At 39.8% G+C, this 17,335-nt stretch overlaps 1 protein-coding gene across 7 annotated transcripts in view; it reads left to right on the top strand.

Moving 5' to 3' along the window:
* INPP4B (inositol polyphosphate-4-phosphatase type II B) overlaps positions 1-17,335 on the top strand; it is a 317,054-nt gene that overhangs the window by 40,688 nt on the left and 259,031 nt on the right. For 5 of the 7 annotated variants that reach the window (XM_085057498.1, XM_085057495.1, XM_085057496.1 and 2 more), the window contains exon 2: positions 2,649-2,707. The exons of the other annotated variants lie outside the window; for them this stretch is intronic. In XM_085057498.1, the coding sequence (XP_084913624.1) occupies positions 2,696-2,707 (12 nt within the window). In that variant the 5' untranslated portion in view covers positions 2,649-2,695. The remainder of the gene's footprint in view (positions 1-2,648; positions 2,708-17,335) is intronic. 7 annotated transcript variants of the gene reach the window in all.

The following is a 17,335-nucleotide window of genomic DNA, read 5'->3' as shown; positions in this document are numbered from 1 at the left end:
GCAGCTAAAAATATTACATTAGCTGGAGAGAGACCAAACGTTTCCGTAGCCTGGTATCATGGGCTGTCTGTGCCATGGGCAGTGGTAGTAGATTCTAGGAAGGTGTTTAAAGAGCTTCATGTGTGTAGGGTGTTCCTATAGCCCGATAAATCCTTCTGGGTCCCAGCAATCACACAATGATCCCTTGAGAAAAAGGGTAATTTTTGTCAGCGCTTGTTGGTCACTGTGTATCCTGTTCACTGATAGACTTGTCATTGTTAGTCTGACTAATCTTTGGACTTGCTTGTTTTTCATACTTACAAGGTAATGACTCACCCAATCCTATAGAAAATTATCTTTTATCTGAAAAAGCTGCAGTGTGAATGTGATTCCTTCCTTCTGATGACCACTGAGTTCTGGGAGATGGAATTTAGTCTTAGCAGTGCCCTGCACTTGTACTATAAAGTTACATGCTCGGATCTGATAACTGTGTTTAAGTTTTCGGTTGGTGGATGTATGTCAATTTATGTTATTTTCTGTCTTGTTCTTGCACTTTAGTAGGTCTGAAAAGATGCCAGAACTTCAATTCCTTTTCTAAGAAAATCCCCCAGGTTATAACTGAACACAATTATTCTAAGTCCCAGTGCCTGTGTGTGTGTAAACCTCCTACTTTCTTGTAGGGAAAAAGCTACTCTGATTTTCAAATGTTGCCTGTTGAAACGTTGTCTTGGTTTGAAAGACAGGTGCCTGCTAAGAGAGGTGGAACCCTCCCTAAGAACAGATAATGTGATCTCCCTTCCCTCTGAATTATTTTAATTTTGAAATCAAAGGCTTTTAGGCAAAGATATGGGAAAAGAAATAACAGTTCTTTACTAGTATCTATAAACAAGCAATAAGAATAATAGCAACCACAACTAGAACCAGAAACCAATAGCAGATGACTTGTGAGCTGCTGAGCCTTTTTCCGTGTGGTGTAATCACGGTTGCAAGCAGCAGGGGCGCTGTTGAGCTCCCGGCTGGGCAGGGCAGGTGCGATGACTCCCGAGCAGCTGCAGGTGGCGCTGTGGCGCAGGGTCAGGTCAGCTGCATGCCGCTGGTAATGGCGAAGAGCTGAGAAAGCAGGCAGGCAGGCAGCTTGGAGTGACGAGCATGGCGGCAGGGGGCTGGGGCTGGTGGTGGCTCTCCCCGGCTAGCCAACGAGGTAGCAAGGATTCTGCAGTCACGGCAGACGATGCGGTCTCGTGTGGCGGAAACGAGGTGGGCAGCAGGGACAGCCGGACTCCCCGGCAGCTGCTGCGAAAAACACAGCCAGGAAAACTTACACTCCCAGTAGGAAAGTGGTTGAATCAAAGCTCACCCAGCCAGGAGGAGAAGACAGAGCACAGCTGGATCTCCTGTGGTTGCAGCCAGAAGCAAAGAGCAGTCCCTTTCCTCCTGGTGTCCCACAGACGAGAGTGCCAGTCCCAAACGGCCGGCTGCTTCTATCCCCTGCCCCACCCAGCATACCCTTTTGTCTCTTACAAAAGAATTGATGGCTATAATCACCCAGACACTTGTTGCTTAGTGACAGGGATGGAGAAAAAATTCCAGTTCCCCCCAACCTCCGACAAACGTCTTAATGGAAATTATCAAGAGGAAATGAGAATGTTATTAATTTATTTACTGTAACAAGACATCCTTCTGCTCAGTATAATGTTGTTAGTGGTGGCCAATTTAGGGAAATGCAAGAGTTCCTCAGAGACAGCTGTAGAATAAAGTGACCTTAAGGTACAGCTGTTCGTCCAGCTCCCTAGCAATTCCAGGCTGGCTGCCATCTGGAGGTACAGAGTTTCATGTGCCCTCTCAAAAACACAAAATAATACATCTTGTGTAAAAAATATTCCTTCCTCTTTTAAGAAATGACCTCTAAAGAGATCACATTTGTCTGCAAGATCAGTAATGTTTATTATAGATTTATGTATCTATATGTATATAGAGATACACCTACAAGTGTGTTTTTTAAATGTAAAATAATGCAATATTAAAAATCATCTGTTTATGGAAGGATAACTTTTTAAAGCTTTTTGAACCACTCACTGACCGTGAAGTTGTGAAACATTCCCTGTTCTCAAAAGTTTGTTTACATGCCTGCCTGTGTCTATAAACAAAAAGATGTTTTTCCCACTGGTTAAATATTATTAAAAAGTATAGAAAAATAGTAATAACAAAATGGCTGTAAATATTTAGGTGTCATTTTACTCCGTTTTTAATGTTCTGAAAATTGCAAATTCAGATTAGCATGTTCTAATCTAAGTTTAATAGTTAATGTTTTTCTGTTTTAATGTGGATTATTTTTGATCTTCTAAAATGACAGGAGCAAAAGGTGTTCCATACTAAAGTGCTTGTTTCTGCTCCCATGTGAGGAAAAGGGAGAAAAGCTGAGAAAACAGCGTTGAGTGTGTGCTGCAGTTACCAATTCTCCCAGCAGCAGAGTAAAAGAAACCTTCTGGGAAGTTATTAGGCATCTGACAGCATGTTGTGTGTAGGTAGCCACTAAGTGAAGCTGTCTTCTTTTGGTTGATAATGATTTTCTTTTCTGACCTTTATAACTAATGCACCTTCTTTGAGAATCATTTAATGTGTGAAGACAAAAGGTTGTTGTTATTAATCTCTTACTTCTTTGCATGCAGAACCGAGGGAGAGATGGTGCCGACTGAAAGGAAATCTGCTTTTTTAAATGAAAAATAAGGTAATTCATTTTCCTACTGCTTTTCTTGATGTGCTGCTTTAATGTGAAAACTTGAGTAATCCTTTTTCATGATAGCTGTATTGACGTGTTTTTAGGGACAAAAAAAAAAAACCACTGTTATTAGAAGAGTGGAAATTAAAAAAATCCATTGTTTGCTGTCTGTAACATTGGCTAGTCTTCATGATATCAACATCCTTTAGCTGAATCAGAAATAGTCCATGTCCAGGGTCTGCTCATAACATAGACAAGTCTAAATCTGGAGTTACTCCACCGAATCCACTGGAGCAGTGAAAACAAAATCGCTCAGTTAAACAAGGCATTGTGGCAACGTTCAAGATGCAATTTCAGACCCCTACTACAACCTTTTAGTGTGGTTTTCTAACTAAATCTGTTATAAAGAATGGTATTATTTTCTCTTCCTTTGTTGTAAAAAGCAATTATATGCCTAATATGAAGGGACTGTTAAAATAGGCTCTGACCCTGACAAGCAGTGCAAAGCCTTGCATGAGCTGCTGAGTGCCCTTGTTTGTCATTGGCTTTATTGGGAGTGGAGGCCACTCATCTTCTGGAATGAACAAGCACTAAATGTTGAATTGCCCTTTTCTTACCCTTTCTCTTACCCTTTCCGTCTGATACTATGAACATGCTTCTATAGTTGCCTGAAAATAGAACTGGGGATATTGCGCAGCTTGGGATGCTCACCTATTAACAGTAAGTACTTTGTAATTGGCTTCCAGGATATTTTTGTACTGTATGTATGGACCAGCAGTTGGATGGAAATGATTGTACTGCTGGGCAGATTGTGTATTTTATTGGAAAGACTTTTCAATATCACATAGTGGCTTATTTTAATATAAGTGATGAATATGATAATAGTGATGAATGTGCACATATGGTACATTTTTAAAGCAGTGTTTGCTTTCAAAGCACTGTTTGGGAGCATGTGAGAGATTTCTGTATGTTTGCAAACAAGCGGAGACAGTAGGACATAAGGGTTTCTCTGGCTTGAGTTTCATCCAGCTGCATTTCCCTGGGTGGTAAATGATCTGACAAGTTTGATGTAGGTGACAGCAAGCTCATGGCCACCCTTTTGTCATATCTTTGTACGTTATCATTCTGCTGTATGATTTGCAGAAACTATTTATAGTGAAGGGCTTTAAATTTGAAACTATTCTCTTCTATTCCATGTTCCTCCAAGTGCCCTATTTTCATCGGAGCCTTGGCATTTTGTGTAACAGTTTAAGGAAATGTTTTGATCAAATTTGCAACAGTGAAGAAAGGAGTGGGAGTGTTTTGTGGAAATCAACTGCTATGCCTTTGAAATTCAAAGCTGCACTTTGAGTAACTTGGAGAGTGAGACACAAATTAATAGCTTGTTGCTGAAATGATTTAGGCTTGCAGGAAATAAATGGGAATTCCCCTTGAAATGTTGCAATTTGATGGAACCAGTTAAATGGGTGGGTGATTTTTATTCTACGTCCAGGTCTGTGCTAGAAAACTTTGTCTTAATCTGATTTATTTTGCTTTTCAAGTTTTCAAAATTTGCAGAAGTTGTGGAAGGAACCAGGAGATTTGACAAATTTTGGCATATAAAAGACTAGTGACATGATTAATGTCAGTGTTTTCAAAAGGTGACTTTATCAGGTACTTTCTTTAATTAGAGAGATCACAATAAGAGAGGAACTTGGAAAGAGAATCAAACAAATGAATCTAATCACAGAATGATTGGGCAGTGAAGCCCAATTGTGGTGAGATATAGCAGGTGCTTTGTTTTAAAATGTCGCAACCTACCAGGCTCAGTACAGAGACCACAGAGTGCTTAAAGGGCAATGTGGATCAAACTAAATGATGTAGCACTTCCTAGTCAGCTTATATCCTAGAAATTTGTAAAACAGTCACTTTCAGGGGCTTCATCTTTTGGGTACTATAAAGCATAGCTTCTTTGACAAAGACAAATCTCTCTTGAATCTCATATCCACGTTTCAAAAAATGCAATTTATAGGCATATGTCATGGATTTGAGACTAGACATTGCCAGGAGGACACATGAAAAGAGGGCAACCAGGCTCCAAGCCTAAAGTTGCAAAAAATGTTTAATTACCTAACAGAGTTGGAGGATAAATGCAGGCAAAAATAAACTTTTCATACAGTTTTTGTTCACTCCCCCCTCCCTCTTAAGAACCTATAGTATTCACCCCCTTTCCTCCTTTACAGTCAACAAGCTGGGTGGGGGGGCAGGGTGTGGGGTCTCTTTTCAGTCCACAGAGCAGATTCTCAAATTTACTCATCACCACAATTCTTCTACTACAAATACTCTTTATCTCTACTTGATTCTCTCTCTCTTCAGATAGTTTTTTTCTGCTCTCACCCCCACCCTCTTAAGAAGCAGTCTCTGCACTCACTCCCCCCTTCCCTCTCTCCAAACCAGCAACACAGACAGGGGGCAGGTTGAGGGGTCCTCCGGTCAGTCCAATCAGGAAAAGAGGTTCTCTACTTAGCCAGGGGTCCTTCCCACGAGAGACAGTCCTCTGGGAACTTCTTTGGTGTGGGTCCAGTCTCACGAGCAACATCCCACCCGAATTCTGCTGCAACATGAGTTCTTTTGTCCATAAGGTGCTGTGCAGACTCTCCTGAGCCGAGGCCAAGCTGCTTCCATGCCAGGAGCAAGGCCTTTCTCTCCCTTGCAAGGCCTTTGCAGTTTTAACTCTTAGATGAGACTCCCACTGGTTCACAGTCTTTTCCAGGCATCCACCTGCTCCTCTGGAGTGAGCTGTGGGTGGATTTCTGTATCCTTATGGACTCCATAGGCTGCAGGAGAAACTTTTTGCTCCCCCCATAGCTTCCACCACGGCTAGCAGAAAGTTTCAGCTCCAGTGCCAGAAGCACTGGAGCACCTCTTTCTCCCCCCTTCTTCACTGACCTTGGCGTTTCCATGCTGTTCTCCCTCACATATTTTCACCTCCACCTCCTCCTCCTCCAACTACAAAGTGAAAGAAGTGCATGCCTGCTTTGTTTTGAATTTTTCTTATATATGTTTTCACAGAGGCGTAACCAGCACCTCCAATTGGCCCAAACTTGGCTGTCAGCATGTCCATCACCTTCAGAGCCATCAGAGATTGGCTCTGCTGGACTTGATGTAAAAACTTCCAGAACTTTCACTCAGGACACACAGGAGCCATCTTTGTGCCACACCCCACCCCTCAGACACCTCCCTAGGCCTACTACAACAGCTTCTGAAGGGTCCAAATTTCTCCTAGATGTTAAAAACACTTCACTGATGTTTTGGGCCAATCAAAACCACCACAGCATACTAAGTAAAACGAAAGCAATTTGTGTGCTGTGAGGACAGAAGGGAGTGTACCCTGTACTTTTTTTCCTCTTAAGTTATTCTAGAAATGAACAGGTTTCCCATCTAAAGCAGATTGTTGACGTAGGAAATAATATTTTAAATTTTGAGAGCTAGTTTGCCAGTATAATAACGAAAAGTAGTTATATGATAAAAGTTATTAAACATCTTAATAAACAAAATTGCCGATTTTCTCTTCTTTACTAGAATTAGGAAAGGTTTCAGTAGGCTGCTAATGCAGTGTGTGAAAGATAAGTCCCAAACAGCACAGATGAAGACATGCTCCTATTTTTGTTCCTGGAATCTGACTTGGCCTAAGGCTTGACATGGAAGAAAGTTTTGATGATGTTCCAAAACTGATGTTTTGGGAGATCATCTGAGTGCTGAGCAATTAACTCCAGAAGTCACTGTCATGAAGAAAGGACTGATTTGCTACTATTTGTTAACTGCTGTCAGGGGCATGTGCTTGTCTCCCTATAAAAATGTTTATAGTTTAGTGGCAGACTCTCATTTCAGTTCAGATGTTCATACATTATGCTACTTGTGTAAGAAGCATCTTCTCTATGAAGTTGCAAAGGATGCCTCCCAACTTATCTGTGCTGTAAATCTTAAGTAGCGTGGGAATAAATTTTCAGTGTAGGGAGAAAATATGGTTCATTCTTCCACTTTTTCATATTTGGTTGCAGGACATACTTGGATGCATAAGCTATTAGGCATCTTAAGGACATTTATTTTCTTTTGTCTAGCAGTGTAGTTAGTTATTTTGAACTGAGACGCAAGCCAGCATTTGCTGGTATTAATGAAAATTGCCCTTTGTAGACTTCAGTGTGGTTCTGTGCGGTGTGGGTAGGTAGGTGGTTTTTCTGTTGATCCTCCTCCACCCCCCAAGTCGTTTTCCTACCATATTGCATTGGTTGTAGATGGGAAAATTATAGCAGTGAGGGCTCTGCAGGAGTGGTCTCTGTGAAAAAAGGTCAGGGCTCTGCACCAGACCCACCACAGGACACAGCTGTGCCCAGCAGCAGCACAAGTGGTGCCTCTGGGAAGATGTATTTAAGAAAGGGAAGTGTGAGAAATAGCCCTTCAAACACTAAAATCAGAGGAGGAGAAGATCTCCTCCAGATGGATGAGACCATGCAGGGACATGTGGATATACTCAGAATGATCTGTAGCCAAGGGCCAGCCCACATTGAAGCAGGTTCTTCTGAAATGAACAGTAGCCCTTGGAGAGGACCCATACTGGAGCAGGTCTTTGATGTTTGCACCCTATAGGAGGGACTCCATACTGGAGTAGGGGAAAAGCATGAGGTGGAAGGAGTGGCAGAGGGGAACTGTTATGGACTGACTACAACCTTATTCCCTTCTCCCTTCTGCCACCTAGGAGGTGTGGAAGAGGAGGTTGCGTAGTTGAGAATGAAGGAGTGTGAAGTTGTAGCTTAGGAAAAAAGGGGGCTTGAGGAAACTCTTATTTTTTGTCTTTGTTTCTTATTATCCAGGTATATTTTAATTTGCATAAACTTAAATTAATTTTCCCTGGGTTGAACCTGTTTTCCTGTGACGGTTATGTGCAAGTGATTTCTCTGTCTTCATCTTAACCCATAAGCATTTAAATTTTATGTTCTCACCCAGTCCTGTTAAGGAGAGGCAGTGATAGAGCAGGCGGGTGGGTAGCAGTCTAAGCAACCACAGATATGACCTGGCATGGGAAGCATATTTTGTAATACCTTCCTGTGTGAAGTCCACAAACCTTGAGTTTGTGTGTGTAGGCTTTGTGTTCACTTCCCATGAAGCGGCAGATGTGCCTTTGTGTGCTATGAACACAATAAGTATATGCTGCTTTTGAAGGCAGAGTTGGGAACTGGGCTCCTGAAAGCTGTGGTCAGCAGTGTGACTGAGGTGGGGAACCTCGGTGTGACAGGGTTTCCAGAGAAGTATTTGACTTTGTGTGAATCTTGGAGCAATTCTTATGAATCCTAGTCCAAAATATTTTTTATGGAACTTGGCAACTTTGTGACTCACCTAAAGTCTCTGGTAAGTGGGTTATATACTTAGATTCTACCCAATTCCAGACAGGGAGGTGCTGTCTTCCAGAACTTGTTGAGTGGGATACTGGGAGAATGATTAGTCAGCAACAGTTGCTAATGTGTACCGTAAGTATTAGACATTTACGTACATTTTTTCATTCACATAGGAGGGGGCTTTTGATTAGAAATTTTGGATCTCTTTGAGGATTGCAGTATTGTGTACAAGTTTTTGTTTTAGTTACAGATCACAATTTATAACAGTGGTTTTCTTGAGGGGAAAAAACCCAACATAACCCAAAAAACCCCCAAGAGAACAGTGCATATTTTTGTCATGATGCTTCATTTCCTTGACTTTCTGTTCATAGCTCCTTCAGAATAATTTTTTGTTTTTCTTTCCACTAAAGGAATAAACATATTACTTCAGCCTTTTTCAGTTTCTTAATCCTTATGTCAATTCAGGGCTGGATTCTCACCTAAATTGTTATCTGCCACATATGTGTGAATTTGGAGTCATTGCTAGTAATATAAATAAAGAAGCTACCTAACCCCTCTATGGTTCATTTTCCCATATCCTAATATTCCCAAATAGTAGTGCTGATACTTAAGCAGATTTATAAATTATTTTGCAATCTACATGCAAAACAAATACACTAAAAAGTACAACTACGTTTTGCATCTCAGTAATAGCTCCAGAGGGCCCATTATGTTCTATTGAGTAAACAAATTGACATTGCCGCTTATTTTTGAATGTGTATTTAGCAATTAATTTAAAAATGGATTATTGATCAATGGTCTGTAGTGGATTCTCTAGGACAATCATTACCGTACATTGTGTAAATCTTGCTTACCTTGTAGTTTAATGATCCTGTGGAGGTACCCATTCTAATCTGTCAGGCCAGTTCGTCCATGCACAGGCTCAATAAACTCATTCTGCTTTTGTGTGGGAAAAGTTGCCTTTTAAGGTATTTGTGATCTATTGATTTTTAAAAATTACCATGTAGAAAGAAAAAAGTTTAGTTTGCAGATGACAATATTGAAAATTAAAATAAAAGCTGCTATGAGTGCTGAAAGTATCTTTACATTAGAAGTCATATTGCACACAAAATTATAAGCATTTTTTTCCTCTAACCTAAACAGTGTTGTGGTAGCAAACTTGTATAGCACATTCATACTGCAGTAAATCCATATGAATGTTTCCTGACCCCCTAAAGCCAAGGGACTTATATCGGCCAGAGCCAATCCATGGACTTAACTCCACAGATATAAATTGGAGTGCTGTAATACACTTATGCCAGAGAGAATTATGTAAAAGGTGTTGAATGTTTTGAGACTTCTCTTTTAATGAATTAAATTTCCTTACGCAAAGTGCATTGTTTGGCTTAAGATTTTGTAGAAAAGTTTAAAGAACAAATCTAAATGGTTATGCTGTCAATAGAAACAAGCTTTCCTGTAATTTATGTGAAAGCTTAACATAAATTATGTTACAGCATTTATCGCAAATGTAGTATGTTAATAGTTGGCAAAAAAAGCTGAAAGTAAGATTTCAGATTGATTCATAAATCAATAACCAGAGAACCACATGCAAGGTAGAAATAGTAATGACATACTCCTGAGTTTCTGGTGGGAATTATATTGTAATGCAGCTGTGAAAATGTTATTTGTGTTTTCATGGCATAGTTGTATGTGAGTTCTGCCACAAATAGGTGAGAATGTATCAAAGAATCTTATCTGCATCAGGCAGGCATACACAATGTATCTTCAGCATTCCATAGCTGTAGAGTTTTAGTATTTTCTCTCCAATTTGATATTTTTAAAATATTCTTACATAGTGAGATTGCTTTATATATATTGAAGCTCTGGAGCCTTTTCTGATCTGTTAGGATATGAAATTTCTGTGTGTGTGTGTGTGTGTGTGGTTATCATTCTGTAAGTCTGTAATATCTCCAGGGCATCTTGAAATAAAAGCCTCTTCTGGCTAAGGATGTACTTATTATAAACCATTTTTCAGCAGTGATTTTAATTTTCTAGAGCATGCTCTGTGTCAGTTGAAAGACTGAGCAGCTGAATAAGTGCTGCTGCACAATGTAGCATAGCTTTGGGATTGAATGTCATTGCTCATGTGGTTTTTCTCTAGCTATAAACTACATGTATGATATTGGTTATGAGCATGTTCTGCAATACCTGCAAGCTGAGGAGCAGTTAAGTCAATCTATGTCTGTAAGTTTCAGTGAAATATATTGTTGCTGTGTTGGTAAGATTCTGATTTGCAGTAGGAGGGGTGTTAAATGGAGAAGAAAGTAGAATTACAAAACTGTGGCACAGGCAGATCTAAAAGCCTTTTCACCCCTTCATGGTTCAGAAGTCTCAGTGTGTTTCTGAACGTTCTCAGCCCCAGTGTTGCCAGTGCTTCTGCCTGCACTTAACTAGGCTGTAAGTTGTCCTCTGACTGTTGGAATGAGATATATACAGCAATACATACATGTGTCTATAGATGTATAGCTATCCATAAATATGTAAATATCAGGCAGTGTTTAGTTAAGAACTCAAATGAATTTTTGTTGCATTGGGAGGAGGGATGTTATCATGTGAGCTTTGAATCTGCTTTAGTGTAAGTCCTGTGACCTGTTCATGTAGCCATGCGTTCATGTCATCTTGTAGATGTTTAAAGTCCCTCACTTACACTGGATCTTTTTTTAAAAAGCCACTTGTGTTGCCCCTTATGTTATACTGTGAAGGTATTTTTGAGTGCTTTTTTTTTTTTTAATGCCTTATTTTAATAGTAGATTTTTTAATGAAGATTTCATGGTGGTTTTAGCCATTTGGACTGGGAGAATGCTGTGCAGAGAACTCTGTGCTAGCTGAATGCTGCAAACTGTAGCCCTAGAAGCCTGCTGAGCACAATGTACATTGTGCCAATGCATAGCCCTGTGACAGCCACCTCTCCTTGGGGTAGCAGGAGCTCACAGGGCTTGCGTTCCCAGGAGTCTGTGCAGTACCACTAAGGTCTATGTGCTGACTGTTGCTGCAGTCTGCTTTCTAACAGTACTTGAAAATACAGTTTATAACCATTGAGGAATGAGAATAATAATTTGCTCCTGTTTTTACTATGAACTGAAAGACTTTATATCTCTCTTTTCCCATCTTAACAGGATCCTGGCAAGCCCTATTGCCCTTTTGCTATCTGATTCCCTCCATTATCTTGCTGCTTTTCCACCGTGCCTCCAGATATTACTGGCTTGCTTTCCACATAGTAAAGCCCTCTCTTCCCTTCCACTGCTGTTGGAGTCAGACCTTTCTTGTAACCTGTTCTCACTTAGATAATCCATTCTGTTTCCTGGTTTTCTTCTGTGTCTGCTTTCGTCTCTTGCTTATCTTGTTCCATGGCTTCATTTCCTTTAGCTTTTTCACGGTGTAAGCAGGCTTATCTCCTTCTTCTTTTGTGCCTACCTGTCCTTGACCTGCCTGGTGCCTCAGTTGTGCCTACTACTCGATTTGATATCTGAAGTCTGTTATTGCTCTGTTTACAGTGTCTTCCATTGTGTTTCGTGCAGAATCCTCCCTGGTGCTGTTGCTACTCCTTGTACTCTACAGAACAGCCTTTTACTAATCTTTGAATAAACTGTTCTAAATGAGAGCTAAGAAGCATCTCTTGTTTGTGTGACTGTCATTTCCACCACTAGCTCACCCTCTGACTGTGGCTCCTTTTTCCACTAGTCATTCTCAACTTCTTCCATTGATTTTATTATTTTGAGAGATTAATGGTGTGCTGTACATAGACTGAAAGCATATATGAGAAACTGTAACTTAGTACTGAATATTTTTCAGTACTAAATTGCATCTAGACCTGCCTCAATATTTGTTTGTTCAAACTGCACTTCCATCTTGCCTTTTAGAGGCTTCTTCCTGTGCATTTAGCCATGAATTCAGTTTCAGGGGGAATCAAACACCTGCCTAATCTTTTCTGTCAAATTCTTTCTCCCATTGCTTTTGGTGGCTGAAGTAAACATCACTTCTCTTCCTGCTACTCATACAATTTTTAACATTGCTTTCAACAGGACTGTGTTTCTAAGTATTCGTGTTCTGGCTATCTTTGTGTTTTACAGATTCTTTTTAAGATAGACAGCTCTTTCCAGCCCTGTATCACCTAGAAGTCTGGACTGAAATAACTTAATTTTGCATTTTATTTTAATGTAATGTCCTTCTCCTCCTGTTCTTGGTAAAGAAGACAATTGGTTAGACCTCTGCTGTCAGGGTTTAATAAATCCATGTGAGACAGGAACAACATAACACCAATGTGATGCAGAAAGTCGTCCCACTTTATTCTTCAGCAGTGCTTCTTTTAAAGCTTTTTACTTTCCGTACATGCGACACAGAACTCTACATATGGCTTGTACATGCGCCATGCAATTATATAATTGGTTATAGGTGATAAAAGCTAAGCACGCACTATATGATTGGTATATGCAGATTACTAATTTGGGCAATATTTCCTGTATTCCTTGGCCAGCAAGGAATTTCCTACTTAGGGCAAGGTATCCGGTTTTCTCTGACCAGCTGCTTGCTTTCTTGCAGCATCAGCAAAATGCTTCCTCTTATCTATTTTCAAAGACTTTCATAGGTCTGTTAAGACAGACCTGCTGTTAAGACAGACTAGACCCTGACACTCTGCAAAAACAATTTTCTTCAGGTTTTTTTTACCACCACTCTTCCCTTTGCATCAGATTCTCATGTCCTTCCTTTTATAAGCTTTTTGTTTTCACTGTGAAGATTTTTCCCTGTCTCCAATACCCTTCTTGTTCTTTGCTGAAGTTTTCTTTTGAGTTCTTCTCATTTGAGCTGTGTCCAGCAAACAAAAAATGTGTTCATAGATCTGTCAAAGCAGCAAGGAAGTACTAAAACAAGACACTTACTAAAAAAAGTAATCTCATTATCTTCTCCAAAGTTCTGCCTTTACAAATCATCTTTGCTATAATGCTTGCCAAAAGTTCACAATGATAATATGTTTTTAATTATAATAAAATGTTCATTGGCTCTTGTGTGCTCTGATGTGGGTTTGCTTGTTTGTGGTGTGTAAACTCTCCAGTTTTCTTGTTCATCATCTGTGTTGTGTATCTGTCACTTGTTAATATAATAGGGTCCTGTGATCCCTGATCTGCATTCATAAACCCTTGGGTGATAAATATAAACTTTTAATCTGACCAAATCCCTGATTTTGGAAGTGTTATCTAATAGAATTATTTTTTAGAGTTTATTTTTTTTTAATTGTGGTTTTTTCTATCCCTGCAGCAATTGCTGAGTTATAATTGTGTAATAGATGGAATTGTTTGTATTAAAATTACATAATAGATGATAATCAAGCATTACTCTTGTTTGGACTAGATAATTGTGTAGATAACTATTTAACAAAAGGTTATAGAGCATCCCCATGTGGTGCTGTCTCAGTTCAGTAGCTCTTACTCGATTTGGTGCTGCTCTATGGTAGTTCTCACAGTGTGAGGTCTGTCAGATGTTTTTGTTGAACGGCTTCTTACATGACTGCAGAGAGTCCTGGGAATGAGTGTGCATTCACTGTTTGAGATGAATTTACAAGATCAGGACTTGATTAGCTTCCCTACTGTTTTGGGGCATTTGGTGGCAGTTTTTGCAGTACAAGCTATAGTTTCTAGTGAGGACTCTAATAGCTGTCTGGTTTGGGTTAGAGAAGACCTGATATTGGAGACAAGAAAGGCTCTGGAATGCTGTGCACAAGTCCCGAGCAGAAACTGTGTAGCAGACTTTAGCTTTTAACACATGAAAGGAACCTAAGGATGGAGGAAGGCTAATAAAGCCAGTGTATTAACATGCTGCTTTAAGAGGGGACTCCTGCAGTCTGTAAATCTGCACTGAAGGGAATCATGGAAATGTTTTCGTTTGTGTTTTGAAGTTGGTGTTGGCTGTAGCTCAAAGAGCTTCTTGGCCTGTGAAACTGTTTCACTACACAATGTGTTCCAGTGAAGAACTTCATAGGAAAAGAAAACCATATCAAACCAAGCAAAGACACGACACTTTTGATTATAATCAATCTGAACTGGGATATTACTCCAAGATAATATGTTGTGAAAGAGTTAGAGATTGATCTTGGAATAGCATACCTAGATTTCTTTAGTGCTGAGCGACTAGCAATCAAAGAAACACCCACATTTTATTTAAAAAACAAGCAAACAAAAATAAACCACCTCAAAAAAACCCTATGGTTTGCATCAGATTTCTTCTGTTTAAGGCAGTAAACTAGTTTATGAGGATACTGTTGCTAAAGTCCTCCTTCACTGAAAGTGATCTGTGCCTGATATAAAGTGTTATTCATATTTCATTTTCCTGCTGTATGGATAGTGTAGCCTGCCTGGCTGCCAGCCTGTGCATTCTGGGCTTCTCTGTTGCATCTGTTTGTCTCACTGCAGACGCTAACCTCGGTTCAGGTTGCTTTAAATTTTGGTTATAATGGAAGCTGTCAGTAGATGGCAGCAGCAATCTCCTCAGATAATAGTTTTAGGTTACCAGCCAAATGAACATCTTACATTAATGTTAAATAATCCTAAGGAAAAACAGTCTACTGAAGTAATTCACTGCGGGCAAAACTGGCTTTTTTTCTTGGCCTAAAGCAAGATTTTGAAGTCAGGGGCTGCTGGTTAACCTTGGTTTAGACTTTCATGAGCCAGCTGATGAGAGAAAAAGTGAAGCCAGAGTATGTACAGCTGGAGACATCTTGCAGCTGCAAAGTGATTGATGGCACCAGCCCAAGGAACTCATGGGTGAAGCCAAATGGACCATTAAGGATCTTTGGGCTAGGCTGCTTTCCCCACCATACTCATTAGTGATGGTTGTGTTTACAAGGGCTTTGCACATGTATAGATACATTTCAGGGTGCTGCTCTTGAAGCTGCATTAGCGATCCTAACTATTTCTAGTGCTTACTACTGCAGTGGCTCTCAGGTCTGAAAGCAGGCTGATCTCAAGGGGCAGAGGCTCCAGCCTGCCATACCCTCTGCCCCTTCAGGAAGTGAAGCATAAAAGGGTTGTTTTATTCTGTCCACATCCTTTCCTGCTTGGGGTTGACATAGGATGTGTTTTTTGGTTGCTGGAAGGTGCCTCAGGGAGGGGCTGTTTTACCCCTCTCAAGGATTCCGTTGTAATCCAGATGCCATGGCCTGGTTGCTGGAGAGATGAAGGGTAACATTTTTGTGTCACCTTGACACCAGCATGGGAATACCAAGAAATAGAGGAGATCAGCAGTGAAGGGCAGTCGTGCTTTAGGCATCTGGTTGTGCCAAGAAAAAGACTGGGTTTTTTACCTTTCCTTCACGCTGAGATGAGATTTTCATTTTTCTGGAGGAAGTTGAATATCTCCGATTTATAAGAAAGACTGTAGCTCTCTCCTACTCTCCCATTTGGGATGTCAGCATTTTCTGACTCTTAAGGGCGAAATAGTGCCTCCTTGTTCAGTACTTCCACCAAGAATTATTTACTCTTCTCATTCTTTTTCTGACCAGCCCTGACAACTGAGCTGGATTCTCCACAGCGCGACCAGAATTTATTTACTGAGTGGTGAGAACTAATTATAAGTCCAATGTTTTAAAAGTGGTTGTGCTTTGCCAAGTATGTACAGTTTGCACTTCTCAGCACTGAATTTCATTTAATATTTAATCACTTACTTGGTGGGGATACTGAGAGCCTTTAGCTCTGCCTTCAGTTATCACCTTGCTGTACACATTGTTGTACCTAGGCATCTATTAATAGAAGATATTTGCCTTTTATACCTTTGCAGTGTAATTTTTCTGAGCAATTGGATAAGAACCTGGTAAACCTTTTTTAAAAGAAAGTTAATGTATGCTGCACCAGTGCTTCTGATTACTCTAACAAGTTTGTGATATATGACTTCTACAAAACCTGTTAACTCTTTACCTTCCTATTATTTTATTTTACTCTGAATTATAATTTCTACCCATGTCTCCACTACAGTGGAGGTCTTCATTAGAAAGATTTGTAATCTGCTATTATGTGCCTGGTTGTAAAAGATTAGTATTATTAGCCACATGCAAGTATTGGCCAGGCTATTAACCAAACTTTGGTTTTTTAGGGTTAAATATTTTTTTTAAACAGAACATGTTACCTAGATTAATAAAAAACTGGCATACTTGGAGCTTTTCTGTAGCTATCTAATAGAAGTTCAGAAGTGAAATCTGTAGCTGAAATAATGCATGCTCTTTTGTACAAAGGAGGAGACAATGGCAGATTTTTATACCTTAAAACAATTGTTAGGTTTAGGAGAGTTTGCTTATGTGGTCTTGCGGGTGATTTTGTTTTTCTGCCAAATTTTTTTGTTCAGTGTTAACATCATTGTAGAGTTTTTGGTAGTGTGTTTTTTGTTTTGTGTGGGCTTTGGTGGTTGCTTTTGTGTGTGTGTGTGTGCGGTGGTTTGTTTTTAATCACATGCATCTGGCTTTTAGGCTTACTCAAGTACTTAAGATTTGGCTCTCCTCACTCGAAATGTCTTGAAATGTCTGCCTGATATTGAATATATCTGTAGACTTTTGCCATTGACCTTTAGAGCAATATTTATAAAGACTAGAACAAATGTGGAACACAACAACTCCTGAAACAAAAATGGATATCTATGTACTGTTTCAGAAGGGTATGAAAGCCTTCCTAATATAAAAACATTTTGAAGTACTCCCAGGAGAGGAGATATGGCTGAGCATTACCCCTGATGTCTCCTTTTTCTCACAGGTAACACACCAGTGTTAATGGATCAGCTCTTTAGAGAATTGCAATTAATTCTCTTTCTGTTAAGTACATTGCAGATACCAGTGCAGCATGGGATGTGTGACAAGTTCCTATGTCCTTCCTGCTTCAGGTGGTTTGTTTTCATTGGAGTAGGGATCATGGGTTGCAGCAGTACTGCTTTTTTGCAGGAGTTATTTGGATGATGTAAGTTTGCTGATGTGCTACACAGCTGAATTAGAAGATACTCCTAATTTAAATAGCCAGGAACACACCATCATTTCAAAATTAGTAGGTGGAACTGCTTTTAGCTGACACACTCTTTGATTTTATGGATATCTCCTAGATACATTAATAGCTTAAATAAACACTTAAAATGTAATGGGACATTTTGAGGATTAATGTCAGTGTAGTCCAAGGCAGTAATGGGATTCAGTGAAGCCAGCCTGTTTGGCATTTTAGAGAAATAAATAGAGTGTATCATCAATTTTTACTGATGACAT

The sequence above is a fragment of the Lichenostomus cassidix genome, chromosome 4 (assembly GCF_008360975.1).
Source record: "Lichenostomus cassidix isolate B80296 chromosome 4, HeHo_3.0, whole genome shotgun sequence".
Taxonomy (NCBI): domain Eukaryota; kingdom Metazoa; phylum Chordata; class Aves; order Passeriformes; family Meliphagidae; genus Lichenostomus; species Lichenostomus cassidix.
The sequence above is the reverse complement of the archived record's forward strand: the minus strand, read 5'-3'. Positions and strand labels throughout refer to the sequence as shown.